The sequence below is a fragment of the Cynara cardunculus genome (genome assembly GCF_001531365.2).
Source record: "Cynara cardunculus var. scolymus isolate 2C chromosome LG 7, CcrdV1, whole genome shotgun sequence".
NCBI lineage: Eukaryota > Viridiplantae > Streptophyta > Magnoliopsida > Asterales > Asteraceae > Cynara > Cynara cardunculus.
The window spans coordinates 7,532,913-7,553,853 of NC_037534.1; the positions used below are offsets into that span (position 1 = coordinate 7,532,913).

The 20,941-nt window shown below is 36.0% G+C and overlaps 2 protein-coding genes across 4 annotated transcripts; one reads left to right on the forward strand and one right to left on the reverse strand.

The window, feature by feature from the left end:
* Positions 1–6,668: 6,668 nt before the first annotated feature.
* On the reverse strand, positions 6,669–12,026 carry LOC112515483 (nucleolin-like). Of its 2 annotated transcripts, none has more exons than XM_025122329.1 (11): positions 11,661–12,026; positions 10,019–11,229; positions 9,842–9,931; positions 9,307–9,765; positions 8,594–8,708; positions 8,358–8,525; positions 8,008–8,249; positions 7,793–7,886; positions 7,649–7,692; positions 7,388–7,558; positions 6,669–7,294 (listed from the first exon to the last, which is right to left on the reverse strand). In XM_025122329.1, the coding sequence occupies exons 1-10, from the start codon at positions 11,872–11,874 to the stop codon at positions 7,403–7,405; spliced, it is 2,793 nt and encodes a 930-aa protein (XP_024978097.1). In that variant the 5' UTR covers positions 11,875–12,026; the 3' UTR covers positions 6,669–7,294; positions 7,388–7,402. The 2 variants fall into 2 exon arrangements, with proteins under 2 accessions (XP_024978097.1, XP_024978096.1); XM_025122328.1 differs by having other exon boundaries at positions 10,019–11,250; positions 11,661–12,012.
* A 3,738-nt stretch (positions 12,027–15,764) lies between these two features.
* LOC112515053 lies at positions 15,765–18,818 on the forward strand. Of its 2 annotated transcripts, XR_003069488.1 has the most exons (7): positions 15,765–15,881; positions 15,963–16,046; positions 16,236–16,320; positions 17,383–17,471; positions 17,644–17,755; positions 18,259–18,450; positions 18,528–18,613. XR_003069488.1 is itself a non-coding variant. In XM_025121663.1 (6 exons), the coding sequence occupies exons 1-6, from the start codon at positions 15,846–15,848 to the stop codon at positions 18,684–18,686; spliced, it is 579 nt and encodes a 192-aa protein (XP_024977431.1). In that variant the 5' UTR covers positions 15,765–15,845; the 3' UTR covers positions 18,687–18,818. The 2 variants fall into 2 exon arrangements, 1 of the variants encoding a protein (XP_024977431.1); XM_025121663.1 differs by lacking the exon at positions 18,259–18,450 and having other exon boundaries at positions 18,514–18,818.
* Positions 18,819–20,941: the final 2,123 nt, after the last annotated feature.

The following is a 20,941-nucleotide window of genomic DNA, read 5'->3' on the forward strand; positions in this document are numbered from 1 at the left end:
AAGATGAATGATTTGGAGTTATGTAATTTGAATTAATATAGAAGAAGATGAATGGTTTGGAGTTATGTAATTTGAATTAATATAGAAGAAGATGAATGGTTTGAAGTTGAATGCAAACATTTAAGAAAAAAACATAAATTGACAAAAAAAAAATATAGTAGTGGATATTAAAAGAATGAATGAGAAAAAAGAGAAATAAGGTTCTAAGTTCTAGGAGAAACCATCTCAACAACTCATGGTTTCTTCTTTAATATATAAACCCAAATAAACAAAAATGCGAATGACCTCCAAAAAAACTGAATAGATGGAAAGAATTGAGAGGTTAAGAGAGATATTATGCTTAAACAATGTTAAATTGTTTCTTCAATGATTTATATGCCACTTTATCTACACAAAAAGAAATCCATATGCCTACATAATTCCAACTATAATGTGAATGTCTCCGACTAAAAAAAAGAAAATATTATACTTACATAAACATAAACTCATATTATGATTTGTCTTATTGAATGACACCTCAAATAAACAAAAATGCAAATAACATCCACAAATTTATAACTGAATAGAGAGAAAAAATCAAGAGATTAATAGAGAGATTATCATAGAAGTGTACCACAAAATTATACATGAATATAGAGGAAGAATTGAGAGATTATTATAGAGGTTTACCTTGAAGAGAAAATGAAAATTTGTAACCAAATAGAGAGAAATAATGAGAGTTAAAAGAGTAATTATTATAGGGAATATGAATAGGTTGAAACAACCTAATTAAAAGGTCTTAAATGTGAATATTAAAAATCAAAAACAAATATTGAGGTAGGAAAAACTTGAAAAAAGGAGAAAAAAGATAAAACATTTTCTTGTTTTGAGAAGAGGCCACATCATTACATGTGGTTTCTTCTTTAATATATATATAGATTTATTATTGTTGTTGAATTTTAACTGTCATCTATGCTTTATTTACAAGTTTTTAAAGCCCCCACCCCATCATCATATTCCTTTCCGATTTCTCCCACAATTTTCTACCAACTACCTTTAATTACTGTGCACGTTATGTTGTCCATGAAGCAATCAACTAAATGGAAAACTATATAACTCTCAATTTTGTGATGAAATCGGTCATCCAGATACAAATTATGAAACCAAAAGAAGAAAAAAAGGACATCCATCTCCTCCAACCTTTCTTTTCCGTCATGGAAATTGCTCCGTCCATCATCGTCACTAAACCATAATCATGCTCCAAAAACGACGGTCTTGAAAGCCCATCGCCACGCCCAGATCCACCAGACACATTCTCACGACATGCCTCTATTCCAATCCACTGTTTGACTTAAGCTCCGCCATTTCAATATTTCGATTTTCGTCCTCCATCTTGCCGCCTTTTCTTTTACTTTCAATGCTGCCATTTTATGCTTACCACCAATACTACCACCATTTTATGTTTGGATAAGAAAAAAAAAACTGCTTATACCGGTGCCAAACCGGTAATAAGCTGTTTTTGATAAGTTAATTTTTCTTGACTTATGAAAAACTGCTTATTACCAGTTTACAATTTTAACTCTGATTTATTTAACTCCGATTTGATACCACATAAGTTAATAAATACTTTTACAAAAAAAAGCATAAGTTGTTTTAAATAAGCAATCCCAAACACCCCTTTACAAGCTGCAAAATGGGTTTTGCGTTACATCAAAGGAACTCTAAACTTTGGAGTGTTTTACAAGAAGGGTGGAAAAGCAATTCTGATTTGATACACTAATAGTGATTATGCAAGGGGTCTTGATGATCGAAAGAGTAGATCAAGATACACCTTTCTATTCCGAGAGAGTGTTGTTGCATGGTCATCGAAGAAGCAGCCAATGATAACTTTCTCAACCATCGAGGTCGAGTATGTGGCAGTGGCATCTAGGGTGTAAATGATGCGAGTCAAGCTCGAGTATCAATATACTCAACTCGAACTCGAAACCCAATTTCTAAGCTCGAACTCGACTCGAAAACTCGTGAGTAGTAAAAATCATAGCTCGACTCAAACTCGATAGCTATTTCTCAACCTCGAACTCGAATCAAGCTCGAAACAAGCTCAAACTGTAACTCAAATCAAACTCGAACTCGAATCAAGCTCGAACCAAACTCATTCATTGAAATTTATGAAAATTTTAAGGTCTTGCTCTTATAAGTTTAAAAACTTAAAGGTGTTTTCTTAGTTTTTAAAGAGATCAACTTCAAACTTAATTATCAAAAAGACAAAGTTAAAAAATTATATTCACCTCCCTCTCTTGTTATAACATATTTCTCCCTTCCTTTACCATCTCTCTTTCAATGTGAGACAATTTCACTAACCTCTTTTATAATTTTTCTTTGTCTTTTTTTAATTGTGATTTTAATAAAAGATAATTGATTAATTTTTATAATCAAAAAATACATAATTTTGTTTAAATATCTAAAAATATAAGACAATTTTTTATTATTTATATTTTACAAATTTTATCACAAAAACTGATTATATTTTAAAACTAATTATATATAAAATAATCGAGTATCTCGCGAGCTTTTCGAGTCGAGTATTGGGTAGCTTGATTCGACTCATTAATATGTCGAGCTCGAGCTCGAGTTCGAGAGCCTGTTCGAGTCGAGTGTTGACCGAGTCGATCTCGAGTATCTCGCGAGTTGTCTCGTATCATTTACACCCCTAGTGGCTAAACTATGTGTCTAAGTCTATATTTATATAAATAAATACAAGATGTATGTAGATAACCATATAAACAAGGAAAGCCCTTTGAGAATAAATTAATTTATCGTAAACTTTTTGTGTATTAAATAAAGTGGCGTATTTATATTAGAACCTTTAGAAAACTTTGCATTTACATAGGAACCGATATGAACCACTATTGACCACCGCCATCTGAACCACCGAAAACAACAACCAATTTGAACCACCTCCGACGATTGGTGACTACCACCGATATGAATCATCGTCGGCCACCGTCGATCACCATTGATCAAAACCACCGCCGACCACTACCGATCTGAACCACGTCCGACCATAGCCATCTGAACCCCACAGACCACCACCGATCTGAACCACTTCCGACCACCACCAATCTAAACCACCGCCGACCACCGTCGATCTGGACCACTTTCGATCTGAACCATCGCTGACCACTGCGGACCACCACCAATCTGAACCACTGCCGATCACCGTCATCTGAACCACCATGGACCACGATCGATCTGAACCACCGTGGACCACCATGATCTGAACCACCGTCGACCACCACTATTTTGAACCACCGCTGACCACGTCGACCACCACAGAATTAGTTATTTTACATAATAAAGAATTAGCTATTTGGAGACAATTTTAATATCAGTTCAGTAACGTCGTTTGATTTATGACTATACTTGGGTTATGTATTTCATATTATTTTACACATTAAATAATTATTTTATAAAGTATTTTTAGTTTAAAAAAAAATAAGATTTTCAAAAAAGAACATTTTGGTCATTTACAATTCCAAAACTACATTATGTAAACCGAACAGACACATTCCATTTTCTTAACAGATTTCATTCCAATGTCTGTTAATTAAACAAATGGTCAAACCTGATAATATTTCACTCCAATTTCTTCAAAGTCAATTTTTTTAACAAGTTCCACTTCATCCAATAACATTCTACGAATCAAACACCACCTAAATTTACTTTCTTTTTTAGGTCTGAATCATCTTATCTTAAATCTAACACTTCTTTTAATTGAACAAAAATATTAAAATATATGTATTTTACTTTTTTATTTCATACCCATACCAATAAATTTTTAAGTTGGTTTTCAAATTTTCTCGATAACGAATATATTCATATGCTACATATACATATTAACATCTTTTATCACATTAAACCATTTTTCTCATATTCTTAAAATCATTTAAAACTCAAGTTTACAGCAACTTACTACTCTAAATATACCACTTCATCAAATTTTATGTTTGGACTCCACAAAATTAACTAACAAACAATTTATAAACACAATTAAATATGACAAAATACTCTATAAATTGATTAAAAACCAACAAAACCACAAAAGAAGATCGATATATTGAGACTTCAAGTTATCGTCTTCATAACACGATGCATTGCATAACGTGGGCCATGATAGGCAAAAGCTTTTATTCGTCCCTGAAGTATACTAAAACCCTATCCATTGACATCTTTTCTCCGACCACCCCTCTCCTTTTCTCGGGTCTCCACCATTGCATCTTCTCCATTTTGACCGGCCAAAAACCAAAAACCATTGCATCTTCTACATTGTCATAGCAAACTTTAATTCCCTTGATTTTGGCTTCTACATGGCTCTATTTCATTTTCGATTAAACAGCACCATTAAGTTATAGAGAACCCATCAATGGAGATCTCAACCCCATTAACGGTTTATGGGCATCCGAGTAATGTTGTATCTGTGTTTGTGGGATAGAACTACAAGCGGAGAAGAAGAGAGAAGGCATCGAAAACCCAGAAAATAAATAAACAAAAACACTTAACATAGAGATAGAAAGCATACCAGCAGCTTGGAACGGCACAATATTCCTTTTCGTAATGACAATTGGTAAAGTTTCAGTATGCTTCAGTGGCCATTTTTGTTTGTTTTAACAATTAAATAAATGCACGGTACTTTTGCTAGATTAGAGCTCAGAACTATCAAGAGACCTCAACATATATATAGCTGATCGATAATTTCATCACTCAGGTTTATATGTTTGCATCGATAGTCCTTCAATGATTTTAAAACTTTCCGGTTGATACAGCCTCATCAATAATTGTACAAACTGTACTTGAATTTGTCCAACAAAAAATCTACTCAAAAAGGTGTAGAGCAACAACAAACAAACCCGGAAAATATTCACACATTCACACTTTTACCCGCATACCGATATATATCACCTACACCAGAGATGCAAGAATCCATGGCTGGTTTAAAAGTACTTGTGCTAACAGGAACATGTAAACAAAATGCATCCATACATACATACACAGGTGTAACAAAAGCACGTATGGTACAATCAATGCTTAAGATAAGGATGAATGAGCATAACACATCCAAAATATATGAAGTAACCAACAAATCCAGATGGTATTGCCTATCAAATGCATGTATACAGATATTTGATTATTCTCAGTTGCATAGCAGGGTCCAAAAGAAATAACAACTTAAAGAACAACCTTCATGAAAGCAGACACCTATAATTACACTATTTTGGAGCCATGGGCAATTACATAAAACCAAAACAAACAACCCCTTTTAAGTTGAGCCAGGGGAAGATATAGGAAGACCTGACCTCTACCCCGAACTAAAAAGAGAGCAAAGTTTAAACAACCTACTATTCCAATCACCCTCAAGTCCTGATGCACTTCCATGGAACATAGATAGTGAATGCAAAAGAAGCCACAGGCCTACAGGTTATACGGAATAATTAACGGGACCCACTTCCATCACTCATTTTCCCCTAACCATTCAGCAATGGAAACTGCCACAAGATGATACAACAAATACTAGGTGCAGGATTTTAGCGAAAACTATTGAACCAGTTTGCTGTCTTTGGAACATGAAACAACCACCAAACCATCACTTTCTATGCTATATGAGGTAGTATGTTAGCAAACCTCATCAAACTAACCTGTAATGCCTACCAGTACACATACCATATAAATAACTATAAAGTTAAGTTTCAACTATATACCCAATAATGCACATCAATGATAACCAGAAACTTCAGATTACATGGATTACAATCAATTCCTAAGAGGACAAGACTACACACAAGTCAAAATTGTAAATCTGTAACCTCTAATCAGGTATTTAATTCTCATCTATCAATTAGATACAGTCTACACACAAGCATCAAGGCCGTTTGCCTTTTGGAGCACTCTTCACTATATCTATTTATTGACACCGTTTGGGCTAGTTTGTTGTGATAATTCCAAAATTCAACTAGCAAAGATCAATCCTAAGCCGCTTATCTAATTGTTAAAGATGTCAGCCAAAATGCCAGAAACCTTCGTAAAAAGGAAGCCCTCAATAACAAAAAACTGTTAAACACCCATTATCAAAATATGGTTATTTTCATTAACCTGGCATAGAGTTCAAAACAGAAAATGCAGACTGGGAGAGCTAACTTTATGTATATAGCAGTTCTTTTCAACCATCAATTTGACAAGCTTAACTAATGACCATCCATTGGGCACAAACCAATAACAGATGCCTTGCTTATAATAACAAAAGCTGGGCAGTCTTCTCCTAGATAACTGAATATAAGTGCCAGTAATACATGCTATCAATGCCACCTGATTGATGAAGGATAGGGAAACACATAAACTGGATTAGTGAAGGCTGACCACATTCTCTTCTTTATACAAACAATATCACATCCACTTGGCCTTGCCAGGATTATCAGATAGCAAATGTTAGATTTGAAGAATCACCATAAAGCAACCATGATAAACCACCAAAATATTCATATAATGAGATAACAAGGTACATATATGCCTCCGACATATACTAGACATGGGTCATTAAACCCAAGTCATGGATGCTTTTAATGTCCATAACCCAACATCATCGAAAGTACCCTCAAAATTACTTCCAAAATATTACATCCACAATCCATCAGAGATTTAGAAACATATCTTAGTATATTTTCCTTTAATCTGATCAAACTCCATGTGGCACACAAGCAACATGTAAAATCTAAAACACGTCTTCACAAGAATCATCAATAGAACCTCTAGAGGGCTTAAATTCTACATTACATCAATTCCCTTGAATCGCTAAGTGAAAAACCTTAGATCTCAAACCTTACACTTACAAAACATAAGCGTCTAATCGGTTTCCTTAAACTTCAGGATATAAAGGGTTGATATATATGCTGAATCCAAGACAATGATCATATAAAAGAGATGCCTTACATCTTAGATAACCTCCAGTCCGAAATTTAAGCCCTTATGGTACCTAGACATAGTTCGATGAATTAGCATCTTAGACTAAACTCCTTCCATGTAAAATACTGACATATCTTGTCCTATAGGAAGGGACAATCTAAAGATTAGCCCAACATGTATGTTCAACCAAAAACAATCCGGACTGAGATCTGAGAGGAAAAGCCATGGAGCGAAGAAAGAACCTCAGAGGAAAGGACAGTCTAAGAGAGGAATATAAAAAAGATGGCTTTCCTATAGAGCGGCCGCAAGCAGATACGAACACTCCAGACCAGCACATCACATTCTGTCTCCAAGTGTCCACCTGAACACAATTCGGTACCAAAAGTTCAACGTTAAACACAGATATCAACTTTGAAAAAGTAGACAGGTAAGAGATGCAAAGCGCTTGATTTACCAGTAGTTGCCTAGTCTAATAATAATATCGCCCGCCATAAGGGCGATCACTGCCATAGGGCCTATCACCACCATAGGGCCTATCACCGCCATAGGGCCTATCACCGCCATAGGGCCGATCACCGCCATAGGGCCGATCACCGCCATAGTAAGATGAATATGAACCATTATACTGCAAATAATAGAAGATTGGAGATCAAAGTGGTAAATGATATTAAATATTGATCAGATACACAAACATGAAAGAAAAAACATTACTCACGTCATAATTATAGTAGTCACGTGAATGAACACCACTGCCACCTCCTAGAATATCAGAAAGATATAAACAGTTGAGTGAATTAAGAGATAATAAATTGGGCAAGAATCAAGCTTCACATAAGTGCTTATAGACTAAACCCAAAACCTCGTAAGCGAGATCCAGGAACTGAAATTGCTGGGTCAGAGTAATCCAAACGAGGCCGACCTCTGCTAGGCTCAATGTAGTCAGGATCCTGGTTCTAAAAGCCAAAAAGAATATTTCAATCAAACCAAATCCAGTCAAGCATGGAATGATATCCACTCTCATTTCTTTTCCCACAACAGAAAATGTAAAAACAAATTCAAGACAGTGAACTTTACAGCAAAATATGGACGTTTTACTCCACGTGCAGTATCTCCATAAATGTACGAGTCTTCATAGTGCCTGCCACCATAAGGTCTGGTAAACTCTTCATCAGGCAAAAATGATTGTCCTCTCATTGGCATAGGATGATCACGATCCATTATAGCACCATGCCTGGGCCTATCAAGATCAAATCTTGCTGGCACAGTACCTTGACCAGATGGCGGGTGGGGACCCCTAAAATTATCCCACCTCCCTCCTGCAGGACCAACCAATATATAGCTTCTTGTCATGCTAAATGCAGTTCAATTGAAAATGAAGGTAAAGAAAAGAACTCGATGATGAATATTCAAAAGCAGTCAAAAACCTCGTCCAAAATTCTGTCTCCCTCTGAAAGGGGGTTGAGGACCAGGAGGTGGGTAGTCCTCTGCAAAACCCATTCTACTGGTTTGACCATGTCCATGTTGATAGAAACCCCTGCCTCGTTGAAAGTTCATACGGTTGGAAGGATGTTCACCTCTTACAAAGCCCCTCCCTGTATGCCAAAATAAATGACATTATATAACGAAGCTGTGAACGTTGAAATATTTCACCATTATATACCAGCTCTTGGAAAGGTAGCACCACTGCCCTGACCAATTCGAAATCCTCCCGATATTCCACCTTTCACAGCCTGAGTTTTAGGCAAAGGATTCGAAAGTCTTGCTCTCACTTTCATCTAGCAACATGTATAATTTGTTAGCTCAATGCTGATAAAACATGGTTATGAATTATTACTATAACATTATATATTTTCAATTTCCAATTCTTCCTTCCGCCCCCCAAGAACTTTGTTGAAACACCCTAATCTTCAAAATAGCATTTCTACCGAATTGCACCATTAATGTCATTCTGAAAGTTATACTTCGGTTATACAATTGAATCAATTATAAGTATTATAAATATGTAAAATAATCTAGGATTGAAAATTGAATACGATACTACTTGGTATAGCTCAAGGCATTTCAAACTAGAATGAATCAAATAATACGTTTCAATTACACACTTTTCTCCCACTTCTCTTTTATTGTCTCGCCTTCCTTCATCTAAAGTCTTTGCCATTTTATTAAATATTAAATTTCCATTTATCCAAAGACTTCTAATATCCACAAAAATGAGGACCCAGCATTTCTTTTTCATCAGTGAAAAAGAACAACCAACATTTTTCGCCACTTTGTAATTTAAGATCAGTTAAAATCAATGAGTATATAAATTAATAATTTTTTAACATGCTACACAAAAAATAGTGAATTTTTGATAAAAGAATGTGCCCTTACCTTCTCATCACCCAGTTCTCTTCTGTTTATTCCATCAATGCAAGCAACAGCAGCTTCATGAGTAGTGAAATCAATAAATCCAAAATCCTTCCTCTTGGCAGTTGACATGTTCCGTGCCAGCATGATACGCTCAATACTGCCATAGCCTTTTAAGTGCTCCCTAACAGTGTCTTCATCCCAATGAGGTGGGAGCCCATCAACAAACACAGACTTAACCTGTGCCAAAACCTCTGGGTCTGGCTCACGCAATGGTTCTGCAAAAGCTACTTTGGCAGTTCTCTCAGGGTGGCCGAAAATAGCATCAGGCTTTTGAAGCCTTTTATAGGCAAGCATAGCATCAGGGTGACCCGAAAACTCAAGGAATGCAAAACCACGACTCAACCCTTCATGTTGTGGATCAGCAACAAGTGTGATCCTTTCAACACCTTCAATGCCATAATCCTTTAGTTTTTGTCTTATCTGCCACCATATTGACTATTAGGAAGTGCCCTACATGAAAAAAAATAAATCAAAAAGAAATCAGAGATGCCCTTACAGCTTCCTTTGTCCATGTATTGCATATATTTCCCAAGAACAAAGTATCATTGTCCTCACTTGGTGCAGTTCCACATCGCTTCCCGTGTATCTGCCAAGTGCCAACAATTTTTTATAAGCATTTTACAAGTACGATTTACCTCAAACAGAGAAGTAATGTATTGAGAAAGAAACATACAACAGGATTTTTCATTTCCGACAAGGCACGGGCTACATGCTCCTTCTGAGCAAATCTCACAAATGCATATCCCTTGTTTTTATTAGTTGGAAGTTCCTTATGCATTCGGACTTCAACAACCTCCCCAACATTTGCAAAAGCTTTCTTTACATCTTCTTCTGTAGCATCTCGATCCAATCCACCAACAAATATCTCGAATTCTTTCCTTCTCCTCCGCTCCTCTGCAGCTGCTGTAAATTCTGCATGATCCTCTTCCAACTCTACTTCACCATGTTCTGCCACCTTTTCATCTGCAAGCTCGTCTTCATCATCTTCTTCATGAGCATCAGTGCCAATGTCCTTGTCCTTTTCCTCATCGCTTAGACATACACGCTCTTGTGGATCTTCTTCTCCCTTAGGTTCCTCATTGATATTTTTCTCCATGTCAACCGGCTCATCCTCCAACTCTACTTTATCCTCGTCAATTTCTGTTGGCACCTGTTCCGTGTCAACTGGCTCATCCTCCAGCCCTACTCCCATGGTGATTTCCTGATTCTGGACAAGTTCCTTAACATCAGGTTCCTCTTTTTCCTTCTCTTCCTTTTTTCCAACTTCTATGCCTGGTTCCTGGATCTCTAAGGAGTTATCATCATCTGTTTCCTTATTTTCCTTCTCATCCACTTCCTCCTTCTCCAAGCTGGGTTCCTGAACTTCTGGCGCTTTCTCTTCTGTTTCCATGTTTTCTATTTCATCTAATTCTGGTTCCTGATGCTCTAGAGATTTTTCAACATCTGTGATATCAGAACTTTCCTGCCTCAAACTACTTTCCAAATTTTCAATAGAGGGCTGAACATCATTGCTCTCATCCACATCCTTCATATTATCTTCAGCTTCTGCAACATCCTTATCACCCTTTTGGGACACACCAGTATCATCAACATGTTCTTCCTTCTCAACAGATTTTTTAACATCGCTTGGGCTCAACTCTTCCTGCTTCGCATATGCCACATCCTTTACCTCGTCAATGACTTCCTTTTCCACAGGTACTTCAGTATCATCCTTTTCAACTGCAACTGAAGCAGGCTGTGTCTTGGCATCATCCGATTTAGCAGAAGCTGGAGCCTTTTTCCTGATAACAGTCCTTTTAACCACTCTTTTCACAGTCCTTTTAGTTCCAGGTTTTTTCCCAGGAGTTACCTTGACTGTGTCATCCTGTACCTTTAATGCTTCAACTGCATGTAACATCACATGAACTTAAAACTTACATCAACAAGTAGGCAACCACTATATAGGAACAGATAATTACGACCCCTAGTAATTGAATGGCATCACAAGTTTGAATATCAAAGCAACTAACCAGCTTATTGTTTAATAAAAATATTTCCTTCGCTTTTGTTTGAAATTAATGTAAAATAGAGGAAATACTGTTCAACATAAGGACTACCTTAACGATCGCCATGAATCTTTCATGGGTTTGAAAAACGGAATGCCAGGGGAAAGAACAAAAGTGATATTAGTTAACTCACACAGGGTATTCTTAAAAACTTGATGATCACGATGACGACTACATCTTTCATCTCGATCGTTCATTGAGACTATGAACATGAAGAAAACAAAATACTAGGGTAAACAGAAACTAGGTTTGAGATTTGACTAGCTATACCTGGTGTTTCTGGAGTTGTTGCGGTGGCATCGTTTGTTGCCACAGCTTTCCCTCTGGTGGAAGAAGCACGCTTAGGCGTAATCGTGGAATCAGATGGTGATTGTTGGGAGGCATCCAGTAGCGGTAGAGGGGTTTTAGTTGCCGACTTCCTGGCCGGTGGGGTTCTTTTCACCGGAGGAGGCGATTTGGGATTGTCAGCGTTTCGAGTTCTCATAATCGAATCAAAAGTTGAACAAAATTTGGGAACGGATTGGGAAGAAGATGATGATATTTAATTGGGGAAATATAAAATAAATTATCAAACCCTAGATTTTGCCGAACAGAGGAGTGGAGAATGGGTTATGCTGGATTCGTTTGAAGGTGTCTGAGGTGGAGTCCGTGTGATGCTTGCATTCTTTAGGCTCCGATCCAACCACTCACCCCCTTTGGAAAAACCAAGGGTGTTATTTGGCAGTTGTCAAATGATTAAAGGGTCATAATAATTAAGAGATTTTTATGATATAGTGTAAAATGAAATATAATTGTTTGGTAATTATTTATAATGAAGTTAGAGCGCTGAATAGTTAAGGGAGACCCAAGATACAAAATCATTCGGAGGATTTAAAACCATTAAGAGACAGACTTTTTTTTGTCAAACAAGATTCATCTATTAACGATTCAGAGGCCGCCTCTTAATGAAACTATTAAGAGGTAAACAAACAACCCCTAAACTTTATTTTTATCATAGTTTGCTTGTTATTTCATGTTCGATGTGATATTAGATTATAATATGATGGTATCATAATGAAATAAAAATGTATTTTTCTATCCTATCAAAATAGATAGAACAAAAATCATAAAAACGAGACGAATTAACAAATCATGGATGTACTATGTTAAATTAAAACTCTTTAGAGCTTACAAAATTCTTTCATCCTGACCCGTAACATCATGTCATGTCCAGTCCAGTCACATCCAAATACTAAACTGCCCATGATGAAGACATATCGACTGATCTTTAAAAAAATTAAGAAACCTCAAACACGATATGTTAAAAACCTGAACATGAATCTAAACTCATTTTTGCAGTTTACCTTGTTAAGCAAAACAAATTAACTTTGCATTTGTATTGATTTCACGAGAAGTAATAATTTTAACTAACAATCGTAGAAAAGTATTAGTTCCAAATTTGAATGTTTATAGAACGAGGCCTTAGACTAGCAATTTTGAGTAGAAAATGTCATTTATGTAACTGTGTACGAGTCATATTATATATGTTTTGATTTAATGCATGAAATGTTGGTTAAATTCTGTTAAGTATGAAAGAATAGGATATGCATATAACTTGCAATGCAAAATAATAAAGAACAATGGTGGCCTAGAAAGGCATAGAATAGGCCAAGCATTGCATTGGTCATCTCAGTACGGTGTATGCAACCTGGAACGCATGGGGGAATAGCTAGAAAAAGTCGTTAAGATGGTGTCCACGGGAGAGTTAGTTTTCATGACTTGTGAAGTAGCATAGAGGAAGTTGTGAATGATATGAGGCATGGTAAGCGACATGAGGCATCACGTAAGAAGGTATACCTGGCTAAGAAGCTGGTGGTGTGGTAAGTGACTCGAAGAGGAGTCCTTCAGTTAGGGGAGATTAAAAATGACTTGTGAAGTCTCGTAAAAAGTCGCATATATTGTAGGGTGTAATGTCGAGTATTTCAGTTTAAGACTTCAAGTTAAGTCAATGTTGGTATGTCGAGATGAATACTTGTATTGTATGTCATCATATGTTTAGGTAGCAGACAAGCAAACCTATTGTTACAAGTTTTTACCATATAACTTTTTGTCGTAAAATATATCAGGTTAAGGAATATCGTTTGATTCTTGTTACTCGTTAGTTTACGTGTTGCACAATCTCCTTGTAGCTGTTGCCCATCAAGAAGCAATTTTTTAAGCGGTATGACAACTTTAGGCATAAGTGCAACCACACCCTCGTTTGGAAATTATAATCCTCATATCTTGTTCCTTTGGACAACTTATCCTGCCATCTTATTCGATTGAGCTGAAAACAGTTTTAGCATTATGCCGACTACGATTGCGATTCAAATACTTTGCAACTTTATCCTTTCATTTGATTCCAAACCTCCTACCTCTTATATTGGCCTAAAGCACACCGCTCATCGTCTCTGACACCCCTCATTCTCGCATGAAATGCTTCAAATACGTCCTCTTGGTATATCAACGAGAAAACCTTGTTTATGTTGGGTAATGATTCAGTGCAAATAGTACGAGATAGACTATTATGTACCCCACATCATCCAAACCCATCAAGAATTATGACATTTTTTTTCTTTGAAGTATATAATATTTATCCATAGAAAACACTCACACATACTTCTCATCTTTGGTGACGTTTGAACCCTCAACCTCCTAGGAGGTTGGGTTCTAATGATAATTAGGGTACATGATGAATGTCTATTTATGACTATTGTATCACTTCATCCATCTTTTCTCCTTACTTTTATTTTTCCAAAATCCAATATTTGAGTCTTTTGTTATATATTTTTTTGAAGTATTAATATTTATATACGGACAAATACAACAAATAAACTCACACACCCTCCTCATTTTTGGTAGGTTTGAACCCCTGACTTCCTAGGAAGCCAAAAACTACGATACCGCTAACTAGACCAAAGGCCCTTTGGTTTGTTATATTATTTTTCACTTTTATTGTGTATGGAGTTAGAAATAGAATTTGGGCATTTTTTTGGACATTTATGTTAATTGGGCTTTAAGTCCAAATTGCTTAACTATGGTTCATTCCTTTGTGTTTTGTAAGTGTTTGTTGCAAGTATTCAAGTTTTTAAACAGAATTTCTCGCGCAAGTTACTAAATCCTACAACACTCTACAACATCGTTCTTCACTTCTTTACTTTAATTTACTGCTTTAAGCTTTACATTTCCGTATTACATGTCAGTCATTTACTTTCCAGTACTTTACTTTATGCAATTTACTTTTCGTCATTTACATTTCCAAGCAATTTACTTAAGAATTTAATAACTTGAGGAACAATTTTCATTTCTCGACTTTCATACTTGCAGTTTATATTTTGTATTTTCCATCTCCGTTATTCATATTTCAAACCTTACATCTTTCGCAAGAAGAATCCGATCGATAATGCACTAAACGTCATAGCTTAGGGTGTAAGGAAAAATTAAGATTGAAACCAATGTGAAATTGGAAAGTTGTCTCAATTATAGCATTTTTATCCAAACTATTTATTTCAGGTTATTAATATTTCATTGAAGATTACATTTAGTTAATTAATAATTGATTTTATGTATGAAGTAGCTTTTAGAGTTAGAATACATATGACAATTGAGATAATATCATATTGAGATAATATCAGAAGACTATAAATAGTTTTAGTACCTGACAAGTGCTACACTCATATGGTGTAGAATGGTAACACTATATCGTGCTAGGATTCACAACATTTAACATAAATGATGTCGTATTGATAGCAGTGGGCTTTTGTATATTCTTGGGAGATCGTCTGAATTGATAGTTAGATATTTATGACAATACAATAACACTATTTTGTGGTACTATTAAACTATCCATAATTGTTATAAATCTGTATACTGGATCATTTGATTTTGTCTTAACAAACCTAGCACCATTTGCTTCTTCTTTATGACTGATCTTTCTGAGTTGATAACTCTCACACACCAAAAATATTTCTTTGAATTGTCCATCAGAAATTGGTTTCTAAAGATTGGACTTTTGAGAAACTCTTACAAGCTTCACTAAGGAACGATATCTGGTACTTTACCATTATTACTTGTTAATTAGACGACAGACCAAAGTGTATACTGACGTATATTTGCATGAATCTTTTTAAGGTTGAGTAAATCTAACAACAATACCACTAGCCAATTTTTATGCATGTTTCTTCTTAAACAGATTGCACTTGCAACCTCCAAATCACACACCGAGATCTGGTGCCATAGTTTACGAGTTCTTCCTACAATGGTTTCAATTTTAGAAGATAAATCACAATTAGAAGTCCCCGTTTTTTCTACAAGTTTTGCCTTGATCTGTTGAACTCGGGGACCATTTTGGGTTGTACTATCTAAATTTATCCAAAATGTGGTAATATGATATAAGCTATTCATCATATTTCTTCACCTACGCAAAAGAATTTGGCCATGGGATCATCAGAATCTTCTCTCTCAAGTTCACAGGTAACCTAATTCACTCCACCTTGATTTGTTTTACCAACAATTTGATAATTTTTGTTTCTATAAATTTTGTTTTATGTAAAGAAAGGGGAAGATGGAATCACCATTGTCTCCGAGCGATTTGAAACCATGGATCCAGTGCTAGAGAAGCTTAAATCCCTTAGAACTGTGAGTTTTTCTCTGATTAACAAATCAAATGTTGATTTGGGCTTCCATGCTTGTATAAGATCAAATGTTTTTGAGCTCGACAAAAATATATAGATTTCGTTATGAGTTTAAGCACCAAATTGTGTGTTTATTTGTTTAAATCTGATTAGTTGACGTTCCTCTTATTCAAATGCGTGAATGCGGAAACAGACGACTCCAATATTGATGCCTAAACTAACCAAGAGTGACTTGACAAATGTTTTGGTCAAGAAACCCCCATCTTCATCTGATACAGGTGCATTTTGTTCTTTAGTCGTTTTTGTATGTTCTATAAATACACTTGATAATTAGAGATTGGAGACAAGGATCCTTATCTGATGTAGTACGGGATTCATGAATCATGCACATAATCGTGTTAAATACTATGGTGTTTATCTGATCATGTAGCTAATGGAGTTGATAGCCTGATTCACATGTTGCTTTAACTACCATGTTCTTCAATTGATGGAATTTGGCAAAGACATTGTTGTTAATAATCCATGTATTGCAGAAAGAATGGGGGATGATTGTTTCAAATTATTTGGTAACCACTGGGTGATTTGCCATTCTTTCCTAGTATGTGAACTATAAATAAGTTCATTCATACTGGTTTTTCTAAAAGTTATTGTAGCTCCTCATGCTCAAACCAGTGGGTGGTGGAAGTTACCAACTGCTTACGCTGTAAACCAGAAAATTTACCGTAGGTCCTTAGCAGACATGTTTTTTTAGAAGGCCAAGAAAATCGTACCTGGCTTGGAACTTTGGGTGCCTGTCCATTGAAGCATCATATGTCTAGCAATAAACAAGTCTGAGATTTGAACTAGAGAAAGTCTTAGCCATTTAAGCAAGCTTAGCTGGCAGGCAGATGCTGAAATTAATATTTGGACGACGATGATTAAATCAATGATCGAACTTGATTATGATTCATAGGCTATAAGAGTGTTGGTGAAGGATTTTTGGTAGATAATTGCTTTTGATGAACAAACCACATACCGAAGGTTTGGTTAGTTCTGAGCCAAGGATTTTTGGGTACCAGCCTAGATACATAAGATAAGTGTATTATTAACCAAGTTTTTTAGCTGGTTTTATTGTAGTTCTTATCATCAGCATTGTTGTATTCAAGCATAGAAGTTCCACCTTACCTTTTCTGAATGAGTGAACTCAATAAGTCCCCTTCTTTTACTATCTGATAGTGACTAGTTAATTGTTTATCTTCTGAAATTTATGCTCAATTGAGATATTAACATAAATGAAGACATGAAGGTTCATTGGTTGAAAAGTTTTTTATCTTGATCTTTCTTTCTTGTTCATGCAATAGGTATCGTGGATCCCAAAGTGATACTGGATTTGTTCTCAACATACCAAGAGTGGCAAGAACAGCAGGCTCACAACATTAACAAAAGACAGGTTTTTTTTATATATGATAAACTCATGGTTGAGAATTTTAGATCGTTTTACTGGGTTTGTTAAATTATGAAAAAACGATTAGTCTAGAACTTCAAAAATGCAATTTTTCCTAGTCTCACAAGTAACATTTTGTTCTATTTCATAATGGGGTAGCTTTCAATTATTCTTGCAGGAAGCGCTAGAAGACAAAATAAAAGCTATAGATGCTTTGGCTATAAAACTTCTTAAAAAATATAAATCCTCTGCCTCGGCAGTGAAGACAACTTCAAGGCACCTATCTGGAGGTACAAACTCTGTTTTCCTTTTGACTTGTTACCTTACTTCACAAATAAAAACTTTGCACAATTTTGATTTTTGGCAAACAACATACTTGCATACTGCTCAAGTGGTTGGAAGTGCTCAAGATAACTGAGGTTACAAATTTGAATCCCACTCTTATTGCCTAGTAAATTGCCAGAAGAGGCATGAAGCAAAATTTTCGCCTTCCATGGACGTAGATTCTTAGGTCTCCAAAAATAAAACACTTTCGTATGCTAATTAGAATGCTCGTTTCACTATATTATACCACCATGAGTGTTTTCTTTGTCGTTCTTTACCTATGCAAGTCTTTTTGGCCATGCTGTATATACTGGTTGCTTAGAAAAGGAACACCAAATATGATAAGTTAAAATAGTAGCAGTCTTTCCAATATGGAAAACTAAATGACAATATTTCCAAATCGAAACCACCCTTTTAGCATCATTTCCATTACTGCATTGCGAAAGATTGGTAATCGTTGGTCTTTCAGTTAAATTGCAGTTATATCAAATTTTAAAATTCTCAAACTAGGATTTCAAAGAAGTTTTCATCTTAGCACAAGCATACTTTCAAGTGATCCGGACGCCATAGTAGACACCTCGACATAAAAAAGAAATCATATTTGTGAAGATCTATCCCTCTCTCGGATCGATGGGAATAAGTATCTTCACATTTATCTAAGGTTGCTTTTCATTTGTCCAATATTTTCCTAAATTGCATACCAACTTAAGAAAAATGCATACAGTTGATCAGTTGCAGGTGGAAGTCGGGGAGCTAAAGGGGAGGCTGACTGAAGTGGTCAATAATTGTGATAGTATATGCAAGAGAATTGCAGTGGAGGGCCCAGAATCGCTTCATTCATCGGTCAAGCCATTTACTAGCTTGTCCTCGGTGTCAAAGAATCCACCACTACCTTGATGGAATGTAGCTTGTTCTCAAGTTAGCTTCCGATTCACCTCTAACCATCGAATGAAATTTGAATAATCTATCCTCTTCTCTTTGTATTATATATAAAGGGTAGTTTGGTATTTTATATTTTGTTGTTTTGTACTATAAATAAGGGTCTTTTCGAATGAGATTGATTGATTATCTTTCCATTTCTCAGTTTTGTCATATGGTATTAGAGCTTTCACTCTCTCTCTCTTTCTCTCTCTGTGTTTCTTTGTTCCTCTCGTTTCTCAGATCTGAGATGTCTCAATCACAAACGGTGAATCAAGACTCAACCTCCAAGAATCCTAATCCTTCGATAGCAACAACCGAAGACAGACTACATCCTTATTTTTGCATCATTCCGATAGTCCAGGAATGATTCTCGTTTCTCAACCTCTTGTTGGAGATAATTACTCGACCTGGTATAGAGCTATGATGATTGCTCTTTCAGTCAAGAACAAAACAGGTTTTATTAATGGATCCATAGCCAAACCAAGCGATTCAGACCCAGTAATGTTGATTTCCTGGATTCGAGGTAATAACATTGTGATCTCATGGCTTATGAACTCAGTTTCCAAGCAGATTGCAAGTAGTATCATGTATCCTAATACAGCTCACAAGATCTGGACAACTCTCAAGAATTGATTTAAAGAGAGTAATGGACTGAGAATTATACAAATTCAGAGAGATCTTGTAAACCTATCACAGAATCAAGAACTTGTCAACATCTATTTCACCAAATTACAGGCTCTCTGGGAAGAACTAGCATATTTCAGGCCGCATTGCAAATGTGAAAAGTGTAAATGTGGAAGAAACGATGAAATCAAAGAACACTAGGAAGAAGAACATGTTTTAAGCTTTCATATAGGACTTAATGAGTCTCATTGTCAGATTCACAGTTAGATTTTACTCGTGGAACCTTTGCCTTAATTGATAAGGTGTTTTCTCTAGTTGCTCAAGAAGAACGTCGAAGAAATATCGGACAGTTGCAGCAATCAGTTATTAACAACCAGTCTATGATGCTAAGAGTGGTTTTTCTGGAACTAAGCGGAAAAATACTAATAGTTCAGTGCCGAACTCAGGTAATCGTTTCAATTCTCGAGAAAGGGCTTTTTGTACCCATTGTCAGTTGCAGGGACATACTAAAGAGAGGTGTTACGAACTGCGCGGGTATCCTATCGAATGCAAACCAAGAACCAGAGTTAATAATGTTGTTATTAGTCTAATGAATCTCGAAATGAGTATCTTAATTACCGGATAGAAATGGACACAAAAATTTCTCGCTATTTGATGATCACAACAGAGATACATGGGTGTTTTTAGTCAAAAACAAGTCTGATGCCACTCAAGTAGTACCATGGTTTTACAATATGGTGTTAACACAATTTGACGTGAAAATTGAGGCGTTTCGTACAAATAATGCTCAAGAATTGAATATCGAGCAATAGAAAGGAAGGACAAGGTGGTTTGAGGACCCGTTGGTCTCTCCCTCTACTTTATTTGACAGGGCCGAAAAATACCACTGACTTGGCTCGGGCCTAAGTGAAAGTGAAGCGACCTCCAGATGTTGGGTGTTGAAAGTGATGTGTTGTTAGCCAAATTGAAAGTAATATTTCCATTTATTATCAAAAGAAACCTACATGGAACCATCCTCATATAAGTAAGTTGCTGGAATATCAGAATAGGTTTCAGCAATGAAATACGAGCTTAAAGCCACATAATTAAACTAGACATGGTCTGTAGTTCCTTTACCCGAAGGGAAGTGTTCTGTTGGGTGTCGATGGGTATACAAGTTAAAGTATGGGCCTTCGGGTGTTATAGAACGATACCAATCTCGGCTCGTTGCCAAGGGGTTTCATCAACAAGAAGGAGTGGATTTCGTTGATACTTTTTCCCCGGTAGCTTAAATGGTTACTGTCAAGACCGTTTTAGCTCTCACGTTGATTAATGGATGCGATCTTATTCAATTGGACGTGAATAATGTGTTCCTTAATGATGATCTGAAAGAATAGGTTTACATGGATATTCCTCAAGGGTATAACGTTGAGGGGGAGTTTCCTATTGAAGATTAACATTAATGAAATGCACGTGATCAATTCCTGTATCAAGCGCAATTCACAGGGTGGGGGTAAGATTGAAAGTGATCAAGGGTCTAGATCTATTCTTACGCTTCTTATCTTAACTTTTACTCTCAGGCGATCCTTCGTCTCAGGCTACATACATCCTAAAAAAGGTGGAAAATT

Coding starts and splice junctions, on each gene's coding strand:
- LOC112515483 (XM_025122328.1), bottom strand. CDS start 11,874: ATGAGAACTCGAAACGCTGACAATCCCAAATCGCCTCCTCCGGTGAAA. Junction 11,251..11,660: donor AACAACTCCAGAAACACCAG/GTATAGCTAGTC, acceptor GTAAGTTTTAAG/TTCATGTGATGTTACATGCA. Junction 9,766..9,841: donor ATACATGGACAAAGGAAGCT/GTAAGGGCATCT, acceptor ATATGGTGGCAG/ATAAGACAAAAACTAAAGGA.
- LOC112515053 (XM_025121663.1), top strand. CDS start 15,846: ATGGGATCATCAGAATCTTCTCTCTCAAGTTCACAG. Junction 15,882..15,962: donor CTTCTCTCTCAAGTTCACAG/GTAACCTAATTC, acceptor TTTTATGTAAAG/AAAGGGGAAGATGGAATCAC. Junction 17,472..17,643: donor ACAACATTAACAAAAGACAG/GTTTTTTTTATA, acceptor TTATTCTTGCAG/GAAGCGCTAGAAGACAAAAT.